The sequence below is a fragment of the Calidris pugnax genome, unplaced genomic scaffold (genome assembly GCF_001431845.1).
Source record: "Calidris pugnax isolate Ruff unplaced genomic scaffold, ASM143184v1 scaffold20, whole genome shotgun sequence".
Lineage (NCBI taxonomy): Eukaryota > Metazoa > Chordata > Aves > Charadriiformes > Scolopacidae > Calidris > Calidris pugnax.
Window position 1 is genome coordinate 1267508 of NW_015094510.1, and position 14324 is coordinate 1281831.

The 14324-nt window shown below is 42.2% G+C and overlaps 1 protein-coding gene across 4 annotated transcripts in view; it reads left to right on the forward strand.

Moving 5' to 3' along the window:
- KLF12 (Kruppel-like factor 12) overlaps positions 1 to 14324 on the forward strand; it is a 258753-nt gene that overhangs the window by 95307 nt on the left and 149122 nt on the right. For all 4 annotated transcript variants that reach the window (XM_014965966.1, XM_014965969.1, XM_014965968.1 and 1 more), the window contains exon 3: positions 9151 to 9240. In XM_014965966.1, the coding sequence (XP_014821452.1) occupies positions 9151 to 9240 (90 nt within the window). The remainder of the gene's footprint in view (positions 1 to 9150; positions 9241 to 14324) is intronic.

Consider the following 14324-nt stretch of genomic DNA (forward strand, 5'->3'; position numbering starts at 1 on the left):
ATATGTTTTAGTGAATGTCATCAAAATGGTATTTGTAGGACAATGAAAACTCTTTTATATTTCCCATTGCAGTTTGGGGGCAGGTTATGTTTGTTTTTAAGCCTCTTACTCTTCAAATTCTTCTCCAAACTCCGGGGCAATTGACATAAGATAGAAGAAGACTCCTTTGGAAGTTAAGTAGAGTTTTTTTAAAATCACTGGATTTGTAAGTGTATCAAGGAAAAGTGGCGATCTAGGTCAATTACTAATTGTTTGGGTTTTTCTGTGAAAAAGCTATGAATTTTCACTCAATAGCAGTCTTTACTACTTGTCTGTGCTTTAAAAACTCAAAGGAAACTATCAATAGTTTATTTTACTATTGTGCATCATGAAGTGTTATGAAAAGTTTGGTTTTTTCTTAATTAATTCTGGTGTAAAGATAAATACCATGCAGGCTTTTTCCAAAGTTACTCTTTCTTAAGTGTACGTCTCTCCTAAATGGTGGTTCTTTTTTGGCTTTCTCTTCTTCTGTAGTTGTTTTCTGAGGGGTGGGGATTTTTTGTTAAGCAGGACTTGTAAGTGTAAGATAAAGAAAATCCACAAATACTTAATGGATCCATTGGTATTCACAAAAATCTTACGAAATACTCTGTGACTTTTGGCGTAAGAAGGAAAACAAGGAAGCCATTAATGTTGATAAAAGTTAAATGTATGGGTCTGGTGTAATTACTGTTACTTAGAACATATTGTGTCTGAATTACGTACTATGGGAGTGATTGGTAATTCTTTGTAGAGGCAGCTGAAAGTGGCAGGAGAGCAGAGCTGATGTAAAGGGATTTTAAGCAGCCTAAGCTGACAGGGTTGCCTGCTGAGTCTGGGAAAGGGCACATTGGCCTCTTGTTGCCAATGCACTTGCCGCTCCTCTGTCACCTGGAAGCTAACCACATCTCTTGGGTTCTATTTATATTTGCTAAAACTGATTTAAACCCAAACAAACCAGAAAGACTTTAGAAGAAAACATGAGATTTTGGGTTTCTTCACTGAATATTGTCTGGAATTGAACCATATATATTGAAAAATATATAACAAATTAAAACATAGCTACATCATTAGACGTTTGGCTGCTTAACAACTTTTGGAAACCTGCTGTCTGCAAAATTAGTTGGTGGGTTGGTTGTTTTTTGTTTGTTTTTTTTTTGAAGGGCCTAGGCACCAGAATATAAATTCAAGACGCTTGTGTTGCACGTGTACATCTTTGTACTGGTAGCAGCGGGATACAGGCAGACATGGTCTGGTACATTGGATGAGGATCTCAGTGGGACAGCATGAGCTGAAGGCCAACCATTGCGCGGGCTTCTCAGGCATTGACAGCATGGAGTCAGAGCTGCTGTGGAGGTCTGGGCTGTACCTGGCATGCCTGGTTGTAGTAAGAGACTGTACTCAGAGGCTTTCCTGGAGAGCTAAGAGTTATGATGCTTTCATGATCACTGGATGCCATGCAGATGCGTGTCCATGATACAGATACCTATAGATGGACTGCCCTCCTCTCATGGCCCCCTGTAGTGTGAAGTGATGTACAGTATTCCACGTGCTGCATTTGGGTCTGCCCTGAGCTCTGTTCAGGGCTAACACGCAGACACAGTATGTAGGTCAGTGAGAAATAACCTTGTTGTTAGCTTTAATTAATTATTTTTCACACTCACGTGCTGAGCTGCTGTCCTATCGTATTTCCAGAAGACCATTGCTGTAGTGTTTTAAGGTTTTGTTTTTTGTAACCTGTCTAAGGACACAAACCGCAGCTTATACGTCCGCGTTATTCACCCAGGCTTCTGCAAAGCTCTGCATTCTCTTCTCACTAAACGAATTCCATTTTGCATTGGAATGAACTCAAGTGAACCTCGCCCAGTTTCACAAGAAAACAGTATGAAGCTTAAGGCTTCACTCTACTTTATTCTTCCTTAAAAAATTGTTTTGATTTGCTTTGAAGCATCAATAAATGCAAACGATCCTTTTCTTTTCTGGTGAATTTGATGGAAAATTCAAGTTCGGAGTAAAATGCAGAACTACCAGAATCTTTGCTTTCATTACGAACATTTCACACAGCTATAGACATAATTACATATGATGAAGATCTTATGGCAAGCCATGGACTGTTAACCCCGATTCCCTGGCAGAACTCCCAGTTGAGTGATAATCTTCTAGCTACATAAATTTACTTTTATTTTCTATCCGATAGTTGTTTCCTTCACTTCTTGAAATGAACTGCTCTTATACATACTGTGGCAATGTTAACTGGTATGCTTCACCCTAGAGATCATTAGATTTAAGTGACTAACAAACCTCATGGTACGGTATATAAAGAACTTCTTTGGAAATTAAGATCTTCAGGAGTTTGAGGTAATAGACAACTGAAGGATTCTTTTCTGTGAGAATTTGGAAAGAAGACATTCTTCTTGGCTTCCTCTCCCTGTGGGGAGGTAGTTATATTTGAGAAGAGATGGTAATCTTTCATTCTTCTATTATCCCTTGAAACAAAGAGAAAAAAACAATTTCAAACTTTGGAAATCATATCTAGTCGTATCCTTAGAAGGATCTGTCGTATCTTCAAGGTCTTTGTATTGAGTCGATCACTTCAGATTTTTTGCACTGAGGTGTTACGCTACTTGTTGCTTTGACTGATGGGTAACTTTAGTATAGTAATGTAAGTAATGAGAATGATATGAATTTAGGTACTCCTGTTCAGAAAAATCAACAAGGTAATTTTATTGCTAGGGTATATAAGTGTGACATAGGCTACTTCGTGGTTAGTTCAGTGATGTTTCTAGATATCTGTATAAAAAAGGAAAGTTTAAAAAAATCATATTTCTGAGCTATCAACACTGTTTTCACAAAAATGACTCAAAGTTTTGAAACCATAAAATGAGAATATAACAGTGAATTAAGAAATTACTGCATGAGCAGAAAACTTATGTAAAAATAACCAGAAGATGAGGCAGGGAAAGTTATGTCACAGTTTTGAGACCAAAAGACTGCTTAAAGGCTGTTCTTGACTCTTCGCTATTCAAACGTACTCCCCATAAACCTGAAACTTTTTACTGTAGCTTGAACATTGAATTTGAGGCTTCTCTTTCCCCAACATGACACTTCATATCTCAAAAATGAAAGCGTGTCATGTTAGAAGTTAAGTTTGCACAGAAAAGTAAAGGAAGAGGTGGAATGAAGGAGTGAAGTTGGGCTTGGGAAGAAGGGAGGGGTGGAAGAGGTGTTTTAGTTTTTGTCTTTGTTTCTCACCATCCAATTCTATTTTAATTGGCAATAAATCAAATTAATTTTTCCCAAATCCTAAGTCTGTTTTGTCCATGATGGCACCCCTTAAGTGATCTCCCTATCTCGGCACCTGAGCTATTCTATCTTGTTTTCTTCCCTTGTCCAATTGAGGAGGAAGAGTGTGAGAGCAGCTGGGTGGGCATCTGGCAGCCAGCTAAGGTCAACACACTGGAGCTATGAAGTGTTGATTTGTCAGCTGAACATTTTTGGGGTCTCAAGGAAAAATCTGGAGGCATCAGTGGCTTTGTCTTGCCAGTATGCAGTTCTTCACCGTGATTAAGTAAGCCCATTACCTTCATTAGTGGCAGCAGTAACTAGCATCATCCGCCTTAGTTCTGTAGATGTAGGTCTCTTGCATTCAAGAGATGAAAAAAGAGTAGGACACTGTCTTGCACAGGAACATAAGCATTTGTCGATCCTTGCAGGAAATGTGACATCTGGGTTCTGGATGCTCTGAAGCCCGAGCTCACTGTTTTCTTCTTGGGGTTTGATGGGGTTGTGCCCATCACAGTCTGGCCAGGTGTGGGAGAGCATCTTTTTATTTCTGATGCTTTAGTACTTAGCAGCTAGATGGGAAAATCTTCATCACAGGAGAGAGAAGCAGGAGAGACAACAGCTGTGGCGTGGGATGGGGATGTGCAGTTTCTGTCATCTTGTGCTTAGAAGAAATTATGGAGGGGGTTTAGGGGTGTCTTCGGTGGTGTCTCAGGAGAGGGGGTTGGTTGTGGCACCAGCTCCCCGGCTGTTGTTAAAAGTTTGCAGCGCGATTCTCAAATGTATGGCTTGGCCAAATCGAAAACTTGGCTACAGAACCACAGCCCTTCGCGTGGATGGAGCCAAATTTCGTAATAGTGTAACTCATAATTAAATAAGCACTACAGGAAGCTGGGGGCTTTTGTACCAAGATGAGATACGAGTTTCTGTTTTGTTTTCTCTTCCTCTAAAGTAACCAAAGATAATTGGATTAAAACTTGCAGAAGAGGGTCATCCACGTGAAGGAAATGCCAGTTGTAGTTGCAGCGGTGCTGTGCTGAAAGCATAGACCTCTTAGGAGGGGGGAGAGTCTTGTTGTCAGACTGATTGCCATAGCTTCTCAGAAGAGCTTGTAAGCCCAAAAGCTTATCCATCTTCTGTAACAACTGCTCTAAATCGCAGTTGCCCATACGGACCTGGGTATGATTTGTGTTTTTAATTAATCTTTCAAGGGAATAAATGTCCAAAAGTGATTAGTGAAAGCCTCCAACGGATGGCACTGAGAAAGAGAGGTTGATCGCTTTTAGGATGAGTTAGTTTATTGATCCAAGAGAACAGATGTTTTGGTAAGGTCATGCTGTGTTTGGCTTGATTATATGCCCAGTTTAGGACATACATCTGCTGGGTGTTTTCACTTAAAAGGGTGACTGGAGTCCACCTGGTGGGTTGGGGTGGGAGGCAGGAGAATAGAGAAGGAAGGGCTGTCACAAATTCAGGTCACCTTCACCTGGGCATCGTTGGGAGCTATGAGTTAGCTGCCACAGTCGATGAAAGGAGTTGGGTGAGCCAGGAGGGGACCGCAGCCTGAAAAATGCATTGACTCCATACATCATACCGGCAATCTCGGCTGGTGGGTCTCCAGAGCGTCATCAATTAACGTGGGGCACAGGAGCAGCCTGGCCTCACTCAGGTGTGGATGCTCCATCTGCCTGGGTGACCGGAGAGGCTCCTGGGGGAACTCAATTCACATTCCCAGCCCCCGTGAGGATGAGTCCAAGCCCCTTTGCCTTAGATGACTGCCCACCGTATGCAAATCTCGGCAATTACATCCGATTTGCTGAATGGCTGTGAACATACTGTCGTGTGAATGCTGGTTGTGGCAGGAGAGCACAGTTTGGAAAGATCAGCTCTCTGGGTGAGTGTCAGGCTACACATACATCCATACGTGTAGCACACAGCCAGGATCTTCTCGGCTATTACCGGGCAGTGTCCCCCCTCCCCCAGGATGTGTCACACACAAGCCCTTCCAGTTATAAATGCAGACGGGATCAAATAGTTTGGAAAGAATCTACTTCTGTGATTATTGCTACTCTGAATTATAAATGACCCGAAAGCCAGAGCTATTCACTGCATTCACTTTTCAGACCGGAGCCCTGCTTTTAAGAAATATGATTTTAGAGAACAAAAGGGGAAGCGAGCGCTATGAAAATTTAGTTAAATGTAAATGTGTTAAATGGTACATGAACTAGTCAGGTTTTCGTGATTTATCAGTTTTAAACTTCAAAGGCTCTGGTTAGCTTGCATTTTTAAAACTAATGAGTTTATCACAGCCGGTGGGGAAAAATGGTTCAAGTATATCAGCTGTAAATTGGTACAAAGCACTAAAAGGGACATTAGCCTCTAATCAGATTCTAACAGTTCATTAAACCTGCCTTTCCTCGGTGGCGCTTTGTCTTTCCCCCCCTCCTCCTGCCCGCGCCTCCTGCACAAGCCGGCCTCGTCCCTTCGTTCAGGCGGGTAAGACCTCCTCGGGGACACCAAGCAATATCAGCTCATCCTTCTTTGTCTACCAGCTAAACAGCCCAAGGGATGCTTGATGATGGTATGTTCCTGATCTTGCTGTAAAACTCAACTGTGCCGCCCATAAATCAAGAAGGCAGAGGGGACCGCTCTGCTTGCAGAATGGGCGCAGGGAGGGGGGGAGCCAGGAATGCCAGGCTGGCTCCTGCTCTCCTTCCACCCCAAACCACATCCAAACGGCTGGAGATCGGGGTGACTCCCAGCATCCACTTCTGATAAGTTAACAGTGCACCGCCTTTCCTGGGAAGAGGGATGTAAAGCCTGGAAGCCTTTCAGCCAACTGTTTTGTGGCATCGGAATCCCTTCCTGCTCTCTCCCCACCTCATGCCTCAAATGCTGAATGAAGATCAAGGTGCACAAACAAATTGCTGAGAAGACAGAGGAAGAGCATTTGTATTATTTTTTATTTTTTTTTGTCTTCCTGTTGTGTCAAGATGAAAATACAGTAGATAGATACCCAGCGGTAGCATAGCGTGGACCGGGACATCTCAACAGCTTGACTTGTCTTTGTTCACACGTGTTTGAATGCGGAGGCGTTCTGCTGAAAATTACATGCATGATCTGAAAGTTTATAACTTCAGCATGTAGAGCTTTTCGTGAACTATCTCAATCTACTTTAAAGGCAAAAAAAAAAGAAAACCCCAAACAGAGATTGCATTTGCAGTTGTCTTTGCTTATCTGCTTTACCATCAAGTTCCTGCCTGCCCTGTAGAACCAAACCGCAGCTCTATATGTGCTGTAACACATGGGGTTCAGAGGGAGGGCGATGGGGATTTTAAGCAGGTCATTTGCTGTGCCTGTGGCACCATGTTGGAGCATGGCCCTATCTGTTTCCCAGCTTTTCAGCATGTTATTTAAACTACAATAAAGGGTACAATAAACTACAATAAAATAAACAGTTGCTCCAATATTTATGTCCCTGAAAATTTTCACTGAATTTCACTGAATTTTTAGAGTTGGAAGGGACCATAGAGATCATCTAGTCCAACTCCCCTGCTGAAGCAGGATTGCCTAGAGCTTGTCAGAGCATGTCACTCAGGACTGCATCCAGGTGGGTCTTGAAAATCTCCAAAGAAGGGGACTCCACACCCTCCCTGGGCAGCCTGTTCCAGGGCTCTGTCACCCTCACTGGGAAGAAGTTTTTCCTCATATTCAAGTGGAACCTCTTATATTCCAGCTTGTGCCCGTTGCTCCTCTTCCTCTCACTGGGAACCACTGAAAAGAGTCTGGCTCCCTCCTCCTTCAACCCTCCCTTGAGATCCTTGTAGGCGTTGATAAGGGCTCCCCTCAGCCTTCTCTTCTCCAGACTAAAGAGTCCCAGCTCTCTCAGTCTTTCTTCATAAGGGAGATGCTCCAATCCTTGAATCATCTTTGTTGCCCTTTGCTGGACTCTTTCCAGTAGTTCCCTGTCCCTCTTGAACTGGGGAGCCCAGAACTGGACGCAGTATTCCACTGGCCTCACCAGTGCAGAGTAGAGGGGGAGAATGACTTCCCTTGACCTGCTGGCCAGATCCTGGGAACGAGGTGCATTAATTGGAAAAGATAAAATGTCTAAAGTCATTTAAGTTTTTAAAATGTATCTTGGAAGCTCCATTAGGACAGACCATTTTTCTTAAAATTCCCCCGAAGGAGCCGTGGTGACAAACAGGGCGATGAACATACTCCTTACGAATAACTGCCCCACACAGTCCTGAGCAGATCTGCTGTTCGGGAAACACAGGCAAAGGGGTTTTTTTTCCATTACAGTGCAGTTATTGAGGACTACAAGGTTAACGGTTAGAACAGAGGTGAGTTTTGAGTCTCGAAGTGCTGCCTCCCAGACGGGGCTGCAGACAAGTAAGTGACTGTGAATGAGTCATTTCTAAGCGATACATGCGATAATTTCGCTATTTGAAGAAATAGCTGTGACGTCTTCTTGTTTCTGTACTGCTGACCAAGTTGTCTGGATTTGTAAGGTCAGATTCTAGCTTGGGGGATAAAATGTCTTTTATTCTCTCCATGTTGTCTAAACTAAATAGCAGCTGAAGGGGCTAGCTCTCAAACACCAGCCTTGAGCTTTGGCTGGAATAGAAAATTGACTCAGGTTGAAGTAGCGTTTGAACTGAAGGCACAAGAGGTTGTTTTGCATCTCTACATCCACCGCTCCGGCAACGGCAGGATGAGACACTCAGAACAGGGATGTTGATTCAGGGAAGCACAGTTCTGCCAATCTCACTTCAGATCAGAGCTCTCAGCATATATTGCACATTGCCACAAGGACAATGTATGTTTTAAACATGCTTTTTAAAATTTCTTTTGTGTCAGAGGTGGGCGCATCAAGGTTTTCATTGACAAATCACACAGAATCACAGAATGACTGAGCTGGAAGGGACCTCTGGAGGTCATCTTATTCAACACCCCTGCTCGAGCAGGGTCACCTAGAGCACACTGGACCATGCCTAGGCGGCTTTTGAATATCTCCAAGGATGGAGAGTTCACAACCCCTCTGGGGCAACCTGTTAGCCTAAAGTTTTGTATCGGTAACCAGTTTATACTAAAACCAAATGGTGAAAACTTTACAGGATGTGCCAGGGGAGGTTCAGGTTGGACATTAGGAAAAAATTTTACCCTGAAAGGGTTATTAAGCATTGGAATGGGCTGCCCAGGGAAGTGGTTGAGGCACCATCCCTGGAGATACTTAAAAGGTGGGTAGACATAGTGCTTAGTGACATGGTTTAGTGATGGTTTTTTATCAGAGTTAGGTTGATGGTTGGACTACATGATCCTAAAGGTCCCTTCCGACCTAGACAGTTCTATGATTCTAAGATAATGAATGATATGAAATTTGAGTTGTTGATGATGTGTGTTAAATTATAGTGTGTGTGCATACAGACCTTCACTATAACGTGTCTGAATTCAAGTATATGTTTTCTCTAGGTAATGTTTTGATTGAAATGGGGTATACCTAAGTATGCTGCCAAAACCCTGAAGCTATTTGAACCAATGGTCTCCTTTCCAGTTCCAAAGCCTGGAATTTATATACATGCCCCTGTGTGATTATTTTCAAATTAAAAAATAGATGAAGATGATTACAAAGACTTAGTTCTCTTTTAAGGATAAGTGAAAGTATAATGTACAATTTTAACAGAAGTAGTAACTTGGTAGCTACTCCTTGAAATTAATACTACATCTTTGTTAACTTTATTTCTGCTAAGAGAAACTTATTTCTACAGTATCGTAGAACTAAACCAGTGAATTAAACCAAGTGGTTTTCATAATTTTTTTGATTAACCTTTTCCTTTTTTGCCTTAGGATATCAGCGCCTTTGAGAACAGAATGTTAATGCTTGATGGGATGCCGGCAGTCAGAGTCAAAACAGAGCTGCTGGAATCCGAGCAAGGGGTAAGCAGAAGTCTCTGTGCGGCCTCACTCTGTGATGCTCTGGTGACCTTTCCCGAGCTTCTCTGTGGTTAGCTGTCCCTCTCGTTGTATTGTTGTTTTCTTTTCTACATTTTTTTTCCTTAATTTCTGCCATTTTGGAGCTCATTTTCGTGGGAGACGTAGCGGTGAGCATCTAGTTTCATCTGCTTGGGACCACAAAACAAAGTCTTCTGTGGAAGACTTGCTGATATTATCTGGGATAGCTGAGATGCTGTTGATGTATTTCATGATTATAACAAAAGGTGCAGTTTAAGAAGAACAGGGAAGAATAATGGGTTATAGCAAAGGAACCAAATTCATATGTCTGAGAAGCCCTTTGGTATTCTGCCTTTTTGGGATATTTGCTTTACTGTGGTTGTTTTGTCCTTTATATGATTGTCCTGTTCCGTTTTCTGTTTGGGGAAACCTGCTGTCTTTTTGGTGGAATACACTTGTTTATCGTTATGGTAAGAGGGCTAGAAGCTTTGGGTTGTTAAAGTTGGTATCGCATCAATTTCTGAAAACAGGACAGAGATCGTGAATTAGCAGTTTGAATTTTTTGCACAGCAAGGGTTTGGTATTGGAGGGGTAGATTTTAGGAAAACAGAAGATTACATTTTTGGCCATATTAACGGTATTTTCTTACATAAGTGGTAATAAGTGCATTGGGAATTGTAGATTACTATGAGGGCATCTGTATTTAGTGGATACTGTGTTATCATGAATCTTTATTTCCTTGCGTGCGTCTTTCATTATCCCAAAGATTCCAAGCCAGTTGACTGCTCTGAAGACAGACACCTTCAAAAAGCAGAGTGCTTAAAACAAGCAGCAATGCTATTGCCATGTAGGGATGGGCTTTTGCCTCCTCTTGTTAGTTGACTTTTTTCCTTCCTGCTATTTTCTCAATTATTTAATTGGGAATTTAAATGATATGAAAGAGAAGGAATTAACTTTCAGGAGGACTTCATTTGAAAGACTTGCAAGGAGATAACAATTATTCAGGATGTTTTTGAGGCTGTAAGTTTGAGGGATAAAAAGCCTGCTATTTAATGGAGTTCTTGTTCATCTCTCTGCATTCTTGAGAGCAAGTACCCTCTGAAAATACTCCAATACAGGGTAGTTTGAGGGAACATAAAAGTTCGACTATTGTATGAGCCATGATGATGAAAAGACAGATCCATTAGAGGTAATCTTTAATACTTTGTGGATGCTTTGCATTATGTCTTTGTATGTAACGTAAGACTTTCTCTGTATTGTTCAGAAGACAAATGTTTTATTGGTATTTGCTTTTGTCCAGTTTAAAATAAATTCTACGCATGTTGCATATTGCAAGGTCCTTTATGAAGAATACTTCCTTTAGCAAAGTGTGATTTGATTCTGGAAGACCTATTTGGTGTCTTAGGAAATGGAAGGAAATGAACAATTTATACAGTTTTTTAATTTCCTTAGGGTTTTTTTAATAACATTTTATAGACTTCTGTGTAAGCAGAAAATGATGTCATCTTCTTCTTGTCCAGTGTCTGAACTGTTGGACAAAGAGCTCGGTTTGATTTGGGATTTTATGCGCTTTGGTACTAATTAAGTAGTGTCTGGTCAAGAGTCTCTGGCACCTTTATGACTCTTCATTAGGGAACAATCAATAAATACAAAATGAATTCTCCAGTTCACTAACAGAGGAGCTTGCCGTTAGGATGGCAATTTTCCAGCAAACGGCTTAAACTCTAAAGAGAAAGGTGGTTGAAACAGATGTTTAGCATGTGCTTCAGAGACTGTTTTGAATATGTAGATGTTGGTAGACATAACAGGGACAAGTGTTTGAAGGATGTGATTACTGAAAACAGCACGTGGAGCTGTTTGGGAAGAGAAATATCATAACTGGGAAGTATGGAATGGGAATTAAAGTGTGATCCAAGTAGCATGAATTTGAAATTGTGGTGTCTGTCTGTGTTATTACAGTGCCCAAAGTCCCTAGAGTTGTACCTCCCTACGCCTATGTGTATATGGGGAGAAGTGATTTCTACTTTGAAAATTTGCAAACTCACACCGTCTTCTGAAGGTAGTAGCCAAAGCTTCATCACTCAGGATGCTGAACGCCAGACAAGACTAGGCAAACTTTTCCAAAACTTGTAGGAAGACAGCTGGGTTTTTTTGCTGTTCCTGCTTGGTATCTGCTATTGGCTCTGGGTTTGCTGCAAGGGCAAAAGTGAGATGTGGTTTAAGGGTTATGAAAAGAAGGTTTTGTCTGTGGTTAGGGTTGTCCTGAAGGTTGTGTCAGTTGTAGAGGACTGAAAGTAACAGTGTCTAGAGCACTGGTGGCCCCTGACCAGGGTAGTGAGGGCTGAGTGGTCACACCAGAGAGCATTGAGTTGCTGTGTCTCATTAATGAGGCTTTGGATGAGCTGGGGTAATACTATCAGATCTTTTACCTGAGAAGGGCTACGGGACCACTTTGAATTATCTCCTGTTTAAGTCTAAGCCTGTATTTCAAATAAACGTCTTCTTGACCCAGTAAGGTGTGGATTTGTGTAGATTTGTGGATTTCCACCTTGGACCCAAAGTCAAACAAAGCAATATCTGCTCTCTAAGCTACTTCTGGATTCGAGAGCTTTTGTTTTGGGTAACATATGTAGAGTGAAAGTGGTTTTAAAATGCAATACAGCAGAAGGAATAACTGAACGAAGAAGGTGTAGTCCGGCTCAAATTTTAGGGCCCTGGGTAGCCTGCAAACCTCATGAAGGTCACCAAGCCAAGTCCTGCACCTGGGACGTGGCAATCCCAAGCACAAATGCAGGTTGGGCAGAGAATGGCTGGAGAGCAGCCCTGAGGAGAAGGACTTGGGAGTGCTCATGGATGAGAAGCTCAACACGAGCCGGAAATGTGCACTGGCAGCCCAGAGAGCCAAGCTGCATCCTGGGCTGCTTCAAGAGAAGCGTGGCCAGCAGGTCACGGGAGGTGATTCTGATCCTCTGCTCTGCGCTCGTGAGACCCCACCTGGAGTACTGTGTCCAGCTTTGGAGTCCTCAGCACAGGAAGGACATGGACCTGTTGGAACATGTTCAGCGGAGGGCCATGAAGATGATCAGAGGGCTGGAGCACCGCTCCTGTGAGGACAGGCTGAGAGAGTTGGGGTTGTTCAGCCTGGAGAAGAGAAGGCTCCAGGAAGACCTTATAGCCACCTTCCGGTACCTGAAGGGAGCCTACAGGAGAGATGGAGAGGGACTCTTTGTCAGGAAGTGTAGAGACAGGACATGGGGTAATGATTTTAAATTGGAAGAGGGGAGATTTAGATTAGATACTAGAAAGAGGTTCTTTCCTGTGAGGGTGGTGGGACACTGGAATTGATTGCCCATAGAAGTTGAGGATGTCCCATCCCTGGAAATGTTCAAGACCGGGCTGGATGGAGCTTTGAGCAACCTGGTCTAGTGGGACGTGTCCTTGCCAGTGGCAGGGGTTTGCAACTTGATGATCTTTATGGTCCTTTTCAAGTCTAACCATTCTGTGATTCAATGAGAATGAAGCTGTGCGAGTGACTCCCACTGCAAACCAGCCCAGCCTCTAGCTGAGGCAATTGGAGCTGACTCCTGTCTTTCAGCTATGTCCCATGCACCAGCTCCTTCGAGCCTGTGACAAGTGGAGAGGGGACAGGACTCAGGAGCTACAGCCGGTGTCGATGCAGCAAAGACAAACCTCTACCAATCCAGGTTTAAAGGCACTAAGTTCAAGCTCAATGATGGCGGGAGAATGGGATTTAGGCAGCCCGTAAGGGAGATATGCCTTATGACATATAGGTTACTGGGCAAATTTGGAACAAAGAAATATTTACAAGGAAAATGGATTTTCTCTTTGCTTTGGAAAAAGTTAAACCAGTTCTGCTTTTTTTATCATCGCCAATTTGGAATAGTTTAATGATTTTTAGAAGGCCATCAGCATTAGCAAGAACAGATGCTTATTTTTCCAGTGAACTACCATCCTTAATTTTGCACAGGAGATTTAATGCAGACTATTGTTTGAGGCTTCAAGAAGACACAGTGCCGCTTTAATGACTTTATCACAAATGAAGAAAAGACATTACATAAAAGATATCGCATTGCCCTTTAACAAGGCTTCGTTATTATCTCCCCTACTGTGGAACAGGAGCTAGCATTGCTAATAAATTGGTAGAATTACTTTAGAAATGTGAATTTGCTTATCATTTAATATCCTCCAGTGACCTACAGCTTTAGATCTTTTTGGTCTGCAGGAAAATCTTTGCATATCAGTAACCAGCTTCAGAGAAGGACGTGAAGAAGGTGGTCCCTCCCCATGTAGGTGAAGGTGGGGTACTTCAGCTGGAAAAAAAAAATCTTTGTTCTTTGGCTGTGCCAAAAACTATTCTGAAAAGTCATACTTCTCATTGTAAGAATGTGCAGAGGATGGATTGATTTACATGGAAATGCAGAATGGGCAGTGAATTTTTTAGCTGATGGCTACTATCAAGTTGTTAGGATGGATGGTGTTGACTGCTTAAGTGTGAGGTCTTGAAGTTTTGCTGGTCATTGCAGGATGTGGCCCCATTTCTAAAAACTGGTAAATATGTCTAACTTATTTAGACATACGAACTTACACTTCCTCAAGTATTTGCAGAGTTGGGTCATAAGCTTTTGTTAAAAGGAGCTGTGAATATGGGACTTATGTCCCAGGATTAATCTTCAAATACAGAGAATAATGAACCTCTAATTTTCATCAGTCTGTTTGTTTCCAAATCTGCAGTCTCACTGATTCCTGTGCCCGTGTTTTGTCCCCTTAAGTTATTATTTGAAGATTACATACCTTGTTCTGAATTCACCTCCTAATTCTGCTTGATCCATCTCCATTCCCATGCCTTATCATGACTGAATTGTGAAAAGAATCACTAAAATGACAAAACCCTTTAACAAGCCAATATTGTTCTCCATGTCTTTCGTCTCCAGTCAAATTGTCTTGTTGTCTCGTGTCTGAAGAATGCCATCCATGCTTCTGTTATTATATACGTAAACATGTTCTACCTCAGCGTGGGTAATAGTGACAGAAATCTGTTCTATTTTCAA